We start from the raw sequence: 17539 nt of genomic DNA, 5'->3' as shown, positions 1-17539 counted from the left end.
CCACGCAACACATTTTCGTCAAAATTTTTGGACGAAAATTACTTTTGTAAAAAAATTCGACGAAAAATATTTCTATATAAAATATTCCATCAAAATTCTATACATAATCTAAATTCTGTCGAAAGTTTCACAGAAACATTTCCCTCCAAATTTTTGAAAAAAATATTTTCGTTGAAATTTTCATTGAGACACATCTTCATCAAATATTTTGGACGAAAAAATTTTCGTCAAAATTGTTGAAGGAATTCTTTTTCCCATCAAAACTTTTGATGGAATTTTTTTTGTCGATAATATTTAACAAATCATTTTCGTCAAAACTTTTGACGAAAACTAAATTCCGTGGAAAATTTTGATTGGAATTTTTTTTTTGTAAAATATTTCATTGGATAAATATTTCATCGCCTTGGATGAAAAGTATTCTGACGAAAAAATAATTTTTTTGACAGAATTTTTGTCGTTTTCAACGTAGAATTTTCGTTGAAAATATAATCTTTTTTAGTAGGTGAAAAATACATAAATAATTTTGTTTAGCAATTTTAAAATTAATTTTATTTATAAAATATAATAATTATATTAATTTTAGAAAAAGGGTAAAATTGTAAAAAAAAATCATTGATCCTCCAATTTCTCCCTTACCATTTTTTTAACTCCTAAACAAGGGAAGAGAATACCCTCCAATTTCCTTCCCTTCCCCTCCAAACTCCCAAACAAAGCCTTAAGATTTTGGGTTGAAGTGTTTCTTTACAAAGGTCGACTTATGTCCCTCTGAAATTCTAATTTTTTGAAATTGTGGTCCCTTAGAAATTCAAAGAAAACTCACATCAATCTCTCTAAAAGGAATAGTATAGATATTTTTTAAGGGATTAAAATGGATTTCGTATTTTTTATTGAGGACCGAAAATGATATTTACTCAATAAATAAATAAAGTATGCAAAGTATTTCACTTTATTTTATTTTATTTTTTGGATAAACCGTAGATATATTTTATCGGAGGCAATTTTATTTGAGACAGATCTAGAATTAAGACTTTAAACCTCTCCAAAAAATAGTATTGACAAGGATCGAACACATAATCTCACATCCAATTGCTCAACTCTCATGTGCCAATTGAACTTCCATCTTCATGTATTTTACTTTATTTTAGAAGTGTCTTTAATGCACATTGTTGTTCTTAGTGCATATTTTAAAATAAATTAATTTATATATGCACTTATACTCTTAAACATGAGATTTTATTTTATTATTTTGAAATATTAATTTGTCCGGATTCAAAGGTACTTCCTAACGTGCTTTAAATTCTTATTTTACAATTAAAATATACAGATATAAAGTTTGGTATGCAAACTCAACCTCAACTCATAAGTCGTAATTAGGGGTGTTAACGGATCGAGTCGAACCGAACTTTGGTCTTAAAAGACTAAGTCTGTGTTTAAATGCGTTAGTTTGACCAAGCCTGTTACCTGTTATCAATATAACTATCGATCTGTGGCCTGACTTATTTATAAAAAATAAAAGTCTGATTTAGCCTGTTTAAAAAAAAACAAGACAATAAAAATTTATCCAAACAGAATATACAATCAACAACACAGTAATTCCATAAATATTCATAAATTCAATGTATATCCAAACAACATAATATAGAACAAAATCATTCAAAAAGTCTGTTTAACCAATATGGGATGAAATGGAATGAGGAGAATGAGAGGGCTATTACAAGTGGTATAAAAAATATAAAATAAAAATAAAAAAGGGAAAGTATTTCTACAGCCACTTTAGATAAAGTTATTTACAGCTATCCATTTTTAACTAAGTATGGCCGGTCATACTTAGTTATAACAATAAAGCTGTTATTTTTTTCTCTTTCCTCAGACACTCTCGGCTGACGTGGCGGAGAGAGAAAATGTAATTTTAAAGTATGACCGGTCACACTTAGTGAATAAGGGGTAGCTGTGGACAACCTTATCTAAAGTGGCTGCAGAAATGTTTTCCCCAAATAAAAAATAATATATTAGGCTAACCTGAGAGGCTGTAAGGCCGAGCTTTTGAATTGGAGTCTGAAACCTTTTTATTAAATGAGCTTTTATACAAGTTCAAGCCTGATTCCAACAAACAACTAATTTTAGATATGTAAGCTTAAGTCTTTACGAGCCGAGCCAAAGGCCCCTGAAAGACCCCTGATTCGTTTAGCACCCTTAGTCATAATTAAGGATGCTTTTATTTGTAAAACAACTAGGTATATCATTTAGGGCCCGTCTGGTGTGATGTATAAGACCTGATAGTATAAGCTTATACTATACGTTATGATATTTTCAATTGTTTGGTGTGACCATCGTATAGTATAAACTTATACAGCAGGACCCGTTTATACATCAAAATGATGTATAACTTAATCCGGCTTAGGAGTGGTGGATTAGGCCTGATAAGGAGTTGATGTATTAATATTGATTACAAGTACAATTTTCAATAACTAATATATCATTTCAATATTTATATATTAAAATAATTTTTTTTAATATATTAATTTTTAAAATATTAGAAGATATTATCTTATACAATATCATACCAAACGCTGGATAGTATTAAAATTTAATCAAGTCTTATACAATCAGGTCTTATACTATCAGGCCTTATCCTATAGTATGCCCCAAACATGCCCTTAATGTATATTGCTGCACGAGTCACAACTAATATTAATTTTAATAATATTTATAATGTCATTGGTGAAACATTAAATGGTATTTATAGTATTTGACACGTTTCTTCTTGCCACGCAATAGCCATAATTAAAAAGCACAATCTTGTACCCAAAAAAAAAAAAAAAGCACAATCTTGCTAAGTCTATGCCTGCATTCTTGCGTAAACTTTCATATTAAAACGCACAACTTAATAAAAAAGACTGCAAAATATTCGGGGCAACGTCCCTTGAAAGAAAAGCAATGAATCTCTTCGGAAGGGTTTCAAAGTTTCGCTTACTTGCAAGTTTAAACTTGTATATTCTTAGCACGCAGTGAGATTAATCAGTCCTTTCTCCCCATTAACATACCACATTACCATTTTCAGATATTGTGATAAAAATTTAACAGATGGACAAAAGAGAACTCCATCTTCAAGATGTGGGCATATGCTATAAGCTCTATCATTTCATCATGAAAACTCTGGCTTCACAAGCGTTGAAGACGGTGACTTTGGGGCAACCTTCACATTACGGTTCAAGCTCAAATGAGGTGCAAATTTCTATTGCTACACAAGGAGGCTCTGGCAATAAAGCAGACTCAGAGACACCACGTGAAGGTGATGATGGTTTACCTCAAGCTGCAAAGAAAATGGTTAGCATAAATGACAACGTGGAGGAAATCATTTTACCGAATATGAAGAGGAGAAGGTCCTTCCAAAAATCAAATTCCATGGATCAAGAAGAACATCCGAAGCCTCTGCGATCAATTCTGAAAGTTTGTTCCCATCTCGATGACAAATCAAATTCAAAATGTTAATTGCGTTTTGTATAATGTTGATGTTATGAATTAGCAGGCGACAAGCCAGTGTAATGGCAGCACATAGTATTGTGAATATCTTTGTGCAATGAAAATTCCACATCTGGCTTCTTTGTTACACTGCTTTTTTTTATTCTTTTCCGTACATGTATCTCGCTCTTTCTATTTTATTTATATTTTTATTATTGCACTGAACTGAACACTGAACAGAGTCTACTGATTGCTGGGCAAGTTTGAAGTTTTCTTCTACCCAACCTAACGATTTTTATTTTTTTTCATTTCCATTTAAGAAAATCTGTTTTGTTGTTACATTTATTTGGCTTTTCTATTTTGTTTTTACAAAGATATTTACTTCCTATGTGTTTGGATTTTTCTTTTAAGGGGGCATTTGGTATAAGAGAAATTTTTATTTGTCCGGGAATCTCGATTTTCAAAAATATAATTTTTGCGTTCAATTTACGATAATATCTGAAAATTTAAAATTTAAAAAAATTCAATTTCTCAAGAATTCCTTAAAATCCAGCGTACCAAACGTCCCTTGCGGGAAAATCAATTGTTATGTTGCTGCAAACAGATCTGTTTTCCTGCTCTCCCTCCGAAAGCAGCCCTTTTTGTTTTTTTAATTTTTTGTTTTCGTGGGACCCACATCTCACACTCTCAGCTGGAACCAAAATTGTTGATCCTGTAACGTGACCGATACATTCGCCTTTTAACTCATGTAAAGGAACAAAACTAGTAAAAATATAAGGATTTGTATTTGCCATTTAATATGACACAATAAAATTTTTTACACACACAATATTTTGTGGGACTCATATTTTTTGAAAAATAAAAATAAAAATTACGGCACGCAAAACGAATCTCTATAACATTACACAATCACTTTTCCTACAAAATAACTCTTATAAAACCCAAAAATATATTATTGGAAAAGAAAAGAGAAGATAAAACATAGGTATGTTTGATTGTGTTTTTTTTTTTCTACAAAATTATTCTGTAGAATAGTTAATGAAATAAATATTTTCTGTATTTTGTTGTTTTAAAGGTTAAAAGTAAAAACACAAAACAAAATTAACCATTTTTTAAATTTGATTCTAAAAACTAAAAAATAATTATAAATTTTAAAATTATTTTTACAAAACATATATTATCAAACATGATTTTTTTTTCTTCAGAAAATTAAAAAACTATTTTGAAGAACTGAAATTAAACAAGTCCAAAGTTACATTTTTTTTAAGTAAACAACATTTTCTTTTATTTAAAGCTTGAAAAGAAAAGAAATGGATTCTATCATCTTAATCGGGAGTTAATTTAAAAAAAAATCCTTATTTCATCTGAATTTAAGAAACAAAAATTGTGTCTTGGAAAAAATAAAAGAAAAAAACGTGATAACTATCCGGCTTTGCAGCCAAAAATTATTTCCAAGATTCGAAACTCTTACTCTTTTGGCAATTTCCTTTTTAGTCTTAAAAAATTCTCACCATACTCTTTTGGTAGTTTGTCTGTCTTAATTTACTTTCCAATCTCTACTTGTAGAAAATAAAACAAAACGATTACACTAACGAACTACATACAATTTGTGTGAGTCCTGAAATCTAATGTGGATTCATAACACTAATCACAAAAGTGATTCAAGAATGTTATTGTTTCCCCTACATAAATCTTAATTGTGACATGTAATTGTTCATATGAGGGATGACAATTCATGTTAGTGTATTGTATTCATATCAAGTTGAGATTTGATGCGAACACAAATGTATTTAACCTGAATAAAATATAAATAAAGATCATTGTTGAGACATTTGACATGCTCATTTTACGGGTTGACATGACACAGTATAAATTAATAATCAATTAATATCAAATTATTTGTTTATTATACGGATTAACACAACATGTCACTATACGTATAACATGTGTATTAAATATTATTTTCACCAATATTGTATTGATATAATAAGAAACGACACAACATAAATAATTTGAAAAAAAATCAACTCGATTTAATATCATGTTTACATATTCACATATAACACGATATTAATTTTGTCATGTCTTGTTTTCCTGGCATAAATGTAAGAGATTATATTTTCTTATGCAACATGAGATAAGATATCTCACGTTACACTCACAAACTTAGGTGGGTCCCATTTCATAGAAAAAAGAGAAAAAGAATTTGAAGTGGGTCCCACATCTTTTTGAGTGTGTAGGAGAGACTTATTGTCTTCTATCACATGAGACTAATATTACCCTAAATGTAAATATAGGTCAATTAGAACACAAAAATCTTATATCATATCTATACCAACGGGTTATATTCTGAATTGCCGTGGGCCGTGGCCACATAGGAAGAGGGGGGAAGGAAGGGATAACAGGAACAATTAAAATGAAAATTTTCAAATTCAGGTAGATAACTGAAAAAGATCAGAATTGGGTATGACGTAGGAGGGGAGGAAAACCGGCCTTTTCTAGCCCAACGATTTCAATACATTTAGCCCAAAGCATCAGCCTTGTCAACGGTCCCACGACCAATAACAACCATGATTATTATCCACGAGAACCACGAGCCTTCTGTTTACTAGTTTTTTTTATGAAATATTATTATTATCAAATAATGTTATTATTAATATTATTATCATATTTTAATTATGGGAAAACATTTTTTTTTTTAAAGAAGAAATTTTTTCTCATGTTAGTGACTCATAGCATAAGTGGGTCTCACTTTAATTTTTTTTTTTCTCCACTATTTTGTGAGCCCTACTTATATTATGAGTCACTAAGATGAGAAATTTTTTCTCTTTTAAAAGGAGAAAATATTTTCCTTTAACTATTTATTTCTGTCAATGATTATTATTTTTATAAATTAAATTCATTAATTAATTATTAATTCACAATAGACAAAAATCAACGAGTAAGACATGATAATAAATATAACATTATTTGGTAATAATAATATTTTATCCCAATTTTTTTATGAACAGAGATATTCTTACTACTAGAAAAATTTACTATCAACTCACTACCTCCATAATCACCCTTAAATCAATATTTTCTCTCTCTCTTCAAAAACTTTTCAATATTTTCTATTTTTGATCCAATGGTAATTGTAAGGGCAGTGAATTGGTAGTGGATATTTTTGGTGGTTAGAATATATCCTCTCTTCTTTTATTTATAATTCATCGTGGATAGATTCGAATCTAATACAATAATATGTATATGATTAAAAAAATGAAATGAGGCATCGAAAAAGTAAAAAGGGGATGAACAATGTGTGGCTGTGGTGCAAATTGCAGAACGTCATAATGGTGGAGGTCTGAATGGATGTTGGGTCTGGTTGCTTTGCTAGCTCTGGCACTAGCCGCTTCTTAAGACACATCTTTCCCTCTTTCTGCTCTAATTATCGCAACCAATCACAATCACTCTCTTTCCTGAAACCCTTGAAACTCATGCCTCAACAACATCTGACCATGAGGTCTGCAAATGTTGAAGAGGTGGTTAATTCGTCCATCGAGCTTCCCCTCTTCGATCATCATCGCATTGATCAAAAACTGCTTCAAAACATCGCTTACGATGCTCTTGTTTGGAGCTCTCTCCATGGCCTCCTTGTTGGCGATAAATCTGTTCAGGTCACTCTTCTACTAATGCTTTTTATTATTGTTTTGTTATTATTAACATCCCTTATTACTTATCACACCCCAAACTCATCAAAACAATTTTTTTTTGTCCTATGACAATGTTCCCACTTCCTCGGTAACTTAACCCAATGAGGAAAGATAGCTATGTACTTTATATCTTTTTGTTTTTTACACTTTGGTTATTATTAAAGATAGAATTATATCACAAAAAAAAATATATAGAATTATATAATTACTTTGTTGTATAAATAACTAAATTAAATTTTATTTATTTTTTTAATAAAGATTTCAACCTGTAATGTAGATAATAACTAGTAGAATCTTTGTTTATAAAGTTATTAAAGAAAGTTTACCAAAAAAAAAAAGTTATCAAAGAAATAGCTTTAAAACTATTTATAGTACAAAATTACAAATATTTATAATAAATACAATTTCAATTATTTTGGTTTATATTTATATAAAATTTTCGCTTCCTTAAGTGAAAATTTAATTATTTTTAATTGAAATATCAAAATATCTAAACATTATAAAACAATATAAGCTTATCCAAATAAAGGAAATTTAAAATAAAAATAAAAATTAACTTTGTTATGAATGCCAGTTTTCATCTAATAACTCAACAATAACAATGAACATTAAAAACTGAAAAAACATATAATAAGAGAGCTTCAATAATCATAATTAATTTGATTTTGTTAAAAACTTGTCATCCTTTTGCTTCGAGAAACTTGTTCATTTTGTTTTCACTCAGAACTTCAAAATACTTTTCCCCCTTATTGCCCCTCAGAAAACTTGAATTGTGAAAATTTTGTGACCCATATAGTATGAGGGGAGCTAGAGGCAAGAAGTTCAGAAATGACTAGAGTAATGGAGTATTCATGATAACCTAAGAAGAATAAATGGGAACTGAGGGGAGGATCAAATGGAAACCAATGAAGAACTACCAAATAATTTGAATAATAATAAGAATATATGATTGCATCATAAGAAGAAAATAAAAGAAATGGAATTGATTAGTTACCCTTTAAAATTTAAAAAATGAATTAGTTACCCCTTAACCATGTCTTCTAGAACACTTCTTTGCTGTTAAGTCATGACATTCTTTGTTGTCTGATATGAGTTTTCGAGTTTGACACAAATTTAAGAATTTCAAATCATTTTGCTACTAACTCTGGAAACTATCTCTTAAAGTTGCCCATTAGTGAACACGTGCTTGGGTAAATAGATGCCCACAGCCCACAGATGAAAGTGATTAAACTTAATTTTTATTGATTATAATTGCAAAGCAACAAGTAAATGGAAACTGCCTTCTTTAAAATTTCAAAGATATTGTCTTAATATGACTCCGGTAACCGTTATTGCTCAAGTAATATTGCTCCCAAATTTCGTAGCAATTAACATTGTTCTACTGCATAATCCACTGGATCTATATTTATGAGCAATTTTTTTTAAATTAATTTACATCTTGATTAAAAATACATGTGTAAGGAACTTTATATTTTTAAAATTTTTTAGGACCTTAGTAATTATTAAAGCACAATTTCGTGTAAACACTACATTCCCATACATATAGATATTTAAGTGATCTTCATGAAAAGTTATCAATCAATATGTTATAAATTAAAAATAAAATATATTCTACTATTATTTGACATTTAAATAAATAAATAATCTTATAAAACTGAGTTTCGTAAATCTTAAATCCGAATTTCTAAAATATCAATATTAATATAATTTGTTGATTTGAGACTCCTATATCATACTAATTATTATCCTTTATTGCATGTCTACTTCCCATATCAGTATTTTCACCCCTACATTTGTTTTCTCCTCTCTTTGGCACTCCAAATAAAAAATTCCTAGGGAGATCAATAGTGGACTGACCGTGGTCCGTGTAGCGTAAAACTCTAAATGCATCATATTAAAATTGAACAACGGTTAAAACATATTATTTTTTTTGGTAAAAAAAAAAATATATTTAATCCTACAATATTAAGAAATACCCAAATTTGCGTATAAACTTCGATGAAAACAGTTTTTAAAAGCAGTCGAGTCTATATCAAGCACATCATGTAAAGTTAATAAACATTTGAATATGTATCAAATACATTATATCACCCCGTGTATGTACATATCTCTCCAAATAATTTGAATACACGAAATTATTCAACAAGTTATACTCTTGCCTCCACTACATGATTGGACATTGCACATTTTAATATTTGAACCTACGCAGTTATTACTTACTACTATAAAACAGATAGAAGAATACATGAATCATATCAAAAACTAATGTTTACGGTGAATGCATATACATCTACACATCTTAAACAAAAACAAATACCCTTTTCAGAATATCAATCATAAACAGCTGTCTATTGACTATGTCATGAACCGAGTCGGTGCTAACTAAATTTTATCAAAAAAACACTCGAAGCACGGACAAATGCGGGAAGAAATAAATTTTTATTGTTGGAATTCTTGCAAAAGTTTCACGTTGCTTAAGAATGAATTTAATTAGAATCATATAAGTGGAAAGATATATAAATTTTAATTGAAAGAGGTTATATTTATTACTGAAAAGTTTTACAAATTTTACTATTAAATTAATTATCGTTGATTTTCGCCAATCAAACGGTTATTAATTAATTTTAATCGTTAAATTGGCGGAAATCAACAGTGATTAATTTAATAGTAAGAGTTGTAAAAAATTTTAGTAGTAAGTATAACCACCACAAAAGTTCATCATCCTTATCACCAATTTAATCACCGTTTGATTAAAATTAAATCTAATGGTTTACAATCAATCATTTTTACTCTGCATCCTTTCACCTTCTCTCTATGTTTGAGAACTCTCTCTTCACCCTTTCTCTTCCGTCGTTAAAATTCATTCCACTGATCACTAATCGGATTCGCCGATCTCCACCGTCTTATCTTGTTCACAAGATTGTGGGGGGGTTGAAGCCAAAAAATTGAATTTTTAATGCAAGTAATGATTTTTATTCTGGTTTATATGCTTCTACATCAATGAAGGGTTGTCTTATGGCATGATCACTATGCGTTTCAGGCATAATGAATCAATCCTTGAAAATTGCCTATAAATATGATGAATTGATTTTGTTGGCCTAATGATGATGGAGATGCTTATTTTGTTGTTTCACGAGTGAAGAGCATGGAGAAGACCATTTTTTTTATAAGGAAATAGAAATTGGAAATAAACCTGCAATTTTGACCGAGCACGAGAGACAAATTTATTAAGTATTTTATTAAGTATGTCATGTGCAATTGGAAGATCTAGAGAAAGAATGGAGAGAGGGTTGTCAGACCTAGAGAGAAGGTGAAGGTGCCAGAGAATGAAAGGATTAAAAATTAGGATTATAAAAATTGATTGTGAGCCTTTAGATTTAATTCTGATCTAATGGTAATTAAATTGATTGTAAGGGTGATAAATTTTTATGCAATCCCTTTTTGAAAATACAAGTTAAAAACAAAAAAGTAACCTTTGGATTCATTATACATCATCAAGTTATTTTGAAATATTAAACTGACCATTAATCATGCCTCTTTTGTGACCAATATAATTTCAGCTACTCAATCTTTTAGAACCTACCTTAATGGCGAGTTCTTTGAGCCTAAAATATGTTGTAGAAAAAAACAAAAAAGGGAGTGAAGCTCTCATGTTAAATTTTTACATAACCCTGATTATGTGAAATTTTTGTGTTTATCTCTTTCTTCGTTATGATAATTAGACTCCAACTATTTAATAATACGAAGAGAGATAGACACAAAAATTTCACAAATTTTAACATAGATGATACATTTCCTAAAAAAAGGCGAGTCCAATTATTTGATAACAACATGTTGGGAATGCGTGAATAGTGTTAGAGAATAATATAAATCATTAAGAAGGCTCTCACCTAACACCCTTAATGTTTTGGGTTGAAGTGGTTCTTTACATGGTATCATAATCTCTCACCACCCGAATTAAATAAGTATAGGTAAACTTGAAAAGAAAAAAAAATTGAGTTTATGCAATATTCACGCCTTCAAGCCTTTTGTAGGAAATATGTTATAAAACAAGAGTAAGGATATTCTAACTACCAAAAATTCTTACTACTAACTTACTACCTATCACATCACCATTGGATCAAAGAGAGAGAAAATGTTAATCTAATGGGTGATTAGATAGGTAGTAAGTTGGCCGTGGAAATTTTTTGTAACGAGAATATTACTCCTGAATGTTGTTCTTTATATGGATGGATACCTTGCTAAGAATTTTGAACAATAAATGTGTTTCCAATTATAGAGATCAGGAAGCGTTCCTGGTGTGGGCTTGGTGCATCTGCCGTTTGCTGTATTACCCTCATCATTTCCTGAAAGTCATTGGAGGCAAGCGTGTGACTTAGCACCTTTATTTAATGAACTTGTTGATCGGGTGAGTTTGGATGGAAAATTTCTACAGGAAGCTCTCTCCAGGTAAGCTAGTTGCAAAATCTGTAATTGCCTGTTGTTATATTTTGAATCAGGTGGATCAACTTGATTTTTGTTACCACACATAAAGGGGCGCAATAAAATTTTCGTCCGGCTAAATATATCTTAATGTATTGTATCAATGGACGATTTACTGTATATACTGGTTCTTGAATTGATTTTTGAAATTAAGCTTTCAATAATTACTTGCATTAGATGTCAGGAGCACTTACATTTACATTCACTTGGAATCTGTATGAATTTCTTCTTTTGTTAATGTTGCGTTATTCAAGTATGATCGACTCCCACATTGGTTGATAATGGTCTAAGTGAAATGGATATAAGTGGATAGATCCATGAACCAAATGAGTTGTGATGTAGTATCGGATCAACTTAGTATGATTGGCTTAGCTTAGTCCATTGGTAGTGGTCCTCCGCCACGGGCTCCTATTGGACCTGCCTGACAGTTAAACCTCTATCTTTTGTGCTGTCATATATATTTGTACTTACCTTTGGCCACCTAAAAAATTTGTCTATTTTTTTACTCAGTTTAGTTTATGCTTTTAATTGGATATAATGTGTCTCTGTTCATCTTCATGCAGAACTAAGAAAGCGGATGAATTTACCTCTAGACTTTTGGATATTCATTCCAAGATGCTAGAGATTAACAAAAAAGAGGTAGGCGTGTATTAGTAGGACATTTGTACCAAGAGTATTACTAAATCAGTTTTAGTGCTTACTCTAGTTATTTTATTTGTTCAAAATGACTTACAGTTTTCATATATTATTTCAATAGAACTCATTTTATGCTCATTTTCTAGTTGTTTGAGAGACAGTATAATTATTTTAGAACATTACTACATGTTTGTTTTTCAGAAAATGTTATATACCAACTGAAATCCTACATGTATAATTCTTTACTCAAGCAAAGGATTGAGGGTAGAGACTTAAATTTTTTTTATTTTTTTATTTGATGAAGTGAGTCTAAGGAATTTACTGATTTTACTTTTGCCGTTGCCATAATTTTAAAAGGAAATACGCATGGGAATACTTCGTTCAGATTATATGGTTGATGAAAAGACTAAATCACTTTTACAAATAGAGCTGAACACTATTTCCTGTGCATTTGCTGGTGTTGGTAGTGTCGTGACTGAACTTCATAGGTAAGTGTTGCTGTAAATTCTGCATATTATGCTGTTATCTCTAATTTATAACCTCTTAATGATGCTTTGATGTCTTTGTTTCATTACAGCTGTGGGTTTATTTGAGCTAAATGTTTGAAATGTGAAATGTCATTGTCGATACTGATGCATATATATTTATGGATACATTTCAAAGTTTTTAAATTGTTAGAAATCAAAGTTTATTTGGAGGGAAACAAGCTTCTTACCAGTTGAACCAATGGTTGTTGTTATAAACATTGAAATTATTCATATGAACTCTGAGTCTGATGCTATATTTTCATTTTAAGGAAAATTTATTATGAAGAGGTATCTTTATATCAATTACTCATTTTCCAGGAACATTCTTTCTCACTATGGAAAATTGCTTGGGCTAGATTCCCAAAGGGTTCCTGTTAATGCTGCTGTCAGTAAGTCTGCAGAGGCCTTGGCTAAAGCTTGGAGTGAATATAATAACCCCAGGTCAGTTCGGAGAATTTTTTTTCCTTTTCAACATCTTCTTCTGCTGCTTTTGGTTCTATGATATATTTCTGAATGGATCCGTACAGGGCTGTGATTATGTTTGTGGTTCAGGCTGAAGAACGAAGCATGTATGATCAGCATTTGATTTCTGCACTTATAAGAGAAAGATATCCTTTTCTTAATCTTAATAGTTATAATGATAATACAAAATGAAAAGCATCCATTTTTTATTTTTATTTTTCCCATCTAGCAGAGTAGACTGTTTGATTTGTATAATTTGGACTATTGAATGTGATATCAAAGGATATAAAGGGATATTTTCTTTTCTTTTTTTTGTAATAAATAAAGGGATATTTTCATGTAATGAAAACGACTATAATTTTTATACTTAGTACATATTTGGGTTGTTAGTTATTGTCCTCAGCTTTATAACACACATCATATTACAACCATACGAAAAACGTTGGCAGAAGTTGATCAAGGAGGAGAAATTCTACCAGATGGAACACTTTCTGTGTATGTAGTCTTTAGCTATGAAAAACTTATTTTCTGCTATAGCTTTGTGCGTTACTTACATTTTGTTTCTGACTATAGAGAAATATAATTCCTTGACACTTGCAGGGATGGACAAGCAATTGCCATCATTTACTTCCGGGCGGGCTATACACCAGCTGACTATCCTTCAGAATCTGTGAGACTTTCAGTTTTTTGCTGCTCATAAGAACTGCACTTTTCCAATGTGTAAACACCTGTTTTGTTGTCTTTGACTTACTCCTTTTCTTAAACATTAGGAAAGGTTAGCCTACTGAACCCGGTATCTGTGTCAAAAATAATGTCTTACACTCTTACTAGTGTTATTGTGAGTTAATATTTGATTACCCTATGTGCTAACCAAACTTCTTTTAAGATTTTCATGATAAGAGGAATTGTAAACCGCCTGCAAGTCAAAGTGGCCAGAGATGCCAACATCCTTTCTAACTTGTCAGGCACCTATTTGCTTGCCTCTGCTATTCATACTAGTTCGTATTTTATGGATATCCACTACCAAAACTAAGAAGAAGACTTTCTAGTAAATATGAAACTTTTATGAATTTAATTTGTTTAATACAAATGCTATTTCATGATTTTTTTTTAAAATTTTTTACAACATGATGCAACTTTTGGGATAAGGCCAAGTAGGACACTGAATATGTGAGACATCTCTTTTTTGCTTGGTGTGGTTGCTTGGCAGCTTTGGAGTTAAAGTTTTGGGCCCTTGAAATGTTGATTTTTATGAAGATAAATAATATTGAATTTGTGCCCTGAAATAATTGGGTTCCATAAGCATAATTTATTGGTGATTGGTCAGTACAGCATGGGTTCTTCATGACATCACAATGTAAAAGACTTCATCATTTTACATGTTGTACATTTATGTCACTTTGTACTTAAACTACCATGATCTGATTTACTTTTCTTCTTTTCTACCTCATCCTTTCTATTCCATGGATTATCCTCTACCAGAATATTGTTTCCTGCTAAAGCTGCGCTGTATCTTTTAATATTTGTGGGCATTCTAACTTGATAATGAGTTTTTATTTCTCTTGTAAACACCTATTTCCCAGTATCAATAAAAGTACATTCATTCCTTGCCATTTGTTTTTGTTCTGTTTGATCTGATACTCTGATCTGGGAATTTCCAATCTGTCTGAATAGAATTCAGAACCTAACATATGGTTTGGGTGTATCTTGCTCAATATGTAGCAATGGAGAGCTAGGCTACTGATGGAACAATCTTCTGCTATCAAATGCCCTTCAATATCTTATCATTTGGTTGGCACCAAGAAGATTCAACAGGAACTTGCGAAGCCTAGTGTTCTTGAGAGGTATCTTCTAATTCATATTCTTCATATCTACCAATTTTATTCCATCCTTTAAGCTTAGAAAGCAGTATGATCAATTCACAGATACCATGTTTAAAGGAAATTGTATAATGGACAATTTTGAGTGAGTTATCATGTGAAGTGAGATTTTATCCTTCAGGTTCTTCGGCTCTCCAACCCACGCCTTATTTTGTTGGTTAATGATGATATGGTTGTTCACTCTAGGGATGTTAGTTTTTTGTTTTAAATGCTTGGTAGGATTCCCTTCCTGAGAAAATTCGAAATGTTATATCTCATCCAGTGGGATCATATGCTTTTTCGATTTGAGTATGTGGCTGCAACCTGGAACATCGTTCTTTTATGTCTTTGGTTGGCCAATGGTGGCAAGAAGCAGAGTTAATGGTCGGGAACTTGGGATGCTTAGAAGTTTATGAATTTTTTTTTGTTTGTTTAGGGGAAAGTTGAGGGTTTGGAACTTGAGGTTTTTGATGAAAAGGTAGATGGATTGGAAGAAGAGATTTTGTTATCCGAAGCTCATGTTTTCTGAAGAGCAAATCTTAAGAATGAATTCGAGTAGGTATTGATGAAAGAGGAATCCAGTTGGATGAAGAAAGCGTGGATTAATGGGCTAAGGATAGAGATGTAAATTCAAAAAAATTCCATTGAGTGGCTGCGGGAATGATTAGATTTTTATCTGGGAGATTGAAGGTAACAGAGGAAATTAGCATAGGGAGGTTTTAATTGATGTGCTTTCGTTGTTTGTTCATTTTTTCAATGCTTCGTTAAGGAGGATACTTTATCCTGTTCCTGTACTTCTTTCATTTTCTCTTCTCATGATATTTCTTCTTTTGTCCCAAAAAATAAAGGAAAAAAAAAACGTACAGTTGGTATCTCAGAAACAAAATGTTCTGAATGATTGATGGAAATACACGTGTTTCCTCGGAACTACACTCACGCTTCCTATTTTGGTTTAAGTAACTACAAGCAAGAGTATGACATGCCCCCTTGCACTTTTATCTTAGGAAACAAGTAGTTGTATGACTAATTTGTACATTTTGACTAACCATAATTTGTTTCTCTGATTGATATCTCTTCCCTAAATCCTTGAGTCAAAACTGTAAGCAGGTTCTTTGAAAACAAAGAAGATATTGCCAAACTGCGTGAATGCTTTGCAGGATTGTGGAGTTTGGATGATTCAGATATTGCTAAAAAAGCAATTGAAAGGCCAGAGTTATTTGTGATGAAGCCCCAAAGAGAAGGAGGAGGTCTTATACCACCTAAACTTTGATTCAATCTTCTGCCCTCTCTGACTTTGTTAAAATAGAAACAGAAAGAGAGAGGGAGGGAGGGAGAGAGAGAGAAACTTACCTAATGAGCTGTAATTACTTTTCAGGAAACAATATTTATGGTGATGCTCTGAGAGAAACCCTCCTAAAATTGCAGAAAGCAGATTCTGGAGAAGATGCAGCTTACATCCTTATGCAGAGGATATTTCCAACTAATTCTCCAACGGTTTTGATGCGTAATGGTAGTTGGCATAAGGATCATACCATATCAGAAGTTGGGATATTTGGTACTTATTTAAGGTACATTACTTGACTACATATCTATCCCAATTCCGTGGTTAAATTTGTAAAACTCTTGACATACATGGACTGAAATTTGCAGGAATAAGGATACGGTTATCATGAATGACCAAAGTGGCTATATGGTGCGTACAAAACCATCATCATCTGATGAAGGTGGGGTTTTACCTGGTTTTGGAGTAATAGATAGTGTATACCTGACTTGACGGAGCCAATCCCTTTAGTTATCAGGGTAATTCAAAACCTTACGTAGTTGAATGTTTGCATATTATCATTTAAGTCACCTGTTTTTATTTATCTGCCTCCGAAAATGGAGAAAGAAGAGGGAGGCCACGCTGTTTCTTTTGCATTCCCCTTGGGGTGTTACATAATTATGTAACATGTTAATGCTTCTTTCAACGGCCGGTTTTATTGTAAACAATAAAGATTGATGAACTGTTCAAACCTGTTCGTTCTTACTGAAAGACAGCTTGATTGGAATTTTGTTTCTCTGCATAACCTTTATACAGCCCTGTATTCTTTTTATATATCTTTATTCAATCTTAATTCGCATAACCTATCAGTGGCGGAACCAGGATTCTTAATTAGGGGGGCGGAAATTTTTTTTTTTATTTTTTTATAGCAACTTGCATACAATGTCAACAAGGCAGCACCAGCAGATTTGTAAAATGCATTCACAGATATGATTTTGAGACCATAACCATGGATTTCCTTCCCACTTGACCGATAAGACGCAAGGATACCGGAAAGAGCATCCCCATCAGGGAAAAGCATTCTAGCATTTACCATTTTCGAAAATTCCCAAACAAACATCATGCCTCCCAACATTGGAGTAACCTGAGATTAAGGTT

At 31.4% G+C, this 17539-nt stretch overlaps 1 protein-coding gene across 1 annotated transcript; it reads left to right on the top strand.

Annotated features, from left to right (window-relative positions):
• Positions 1 to 6740: 6740 nt before the first annotated feature.
• Positions 6741 to 17178, top strand: LOC133293856 (glutathione synthetase, chloroplastic-like). Its single transcript, XM_061492474.1, has 12 exons — positions 6741 to 7118; positions 11434 to 11603; positions 12200 to 12275; positions 12630 to 12760; positions 13118 to 13240; positions 13327 to 13407; positions 13676 to 13756; positions 13862 to 13931; positions 14984 to 15105; positions 16228 to 16367; positions 16496 to 16688; positions 16771 to 17178. Exons 1-12 carry the CDS (start codon positions 6810 to 6812, stop codon positions 16892 to 16894), a joined length of 1620 nt encoding a protein of 539 aa, XP_061348458.1. The 5' UTR covers positions 6741 to 6809; the 3' UTR covers positions 16895 to 17178.
• Positions 17179 to 17539: the final 361 nt, after the last annotated feature.

The sequence above is a fragment of the Gastrolobium bilobum genome, unplaced genomic scaffold, assembly GCF_033153095.1.
Source record: "Gastrolobium bilobum isolate Gb01-03AN ecotype WA unplaced genomic scaffold, APGP_CSIRO_Gbil_v1 utg4431, whole genome shotgun sequence".
NCBI classification, from domain to species: Eukaryota; Viridiplantae; Streptophyta; class Magnoliopsida; order Fabales; family Fabaceae; genus Gastrolobium; species Gastrolobium bilobum.
This window is presented reverse-complemented; position numbering and strand designations above follow the sequence as displayed.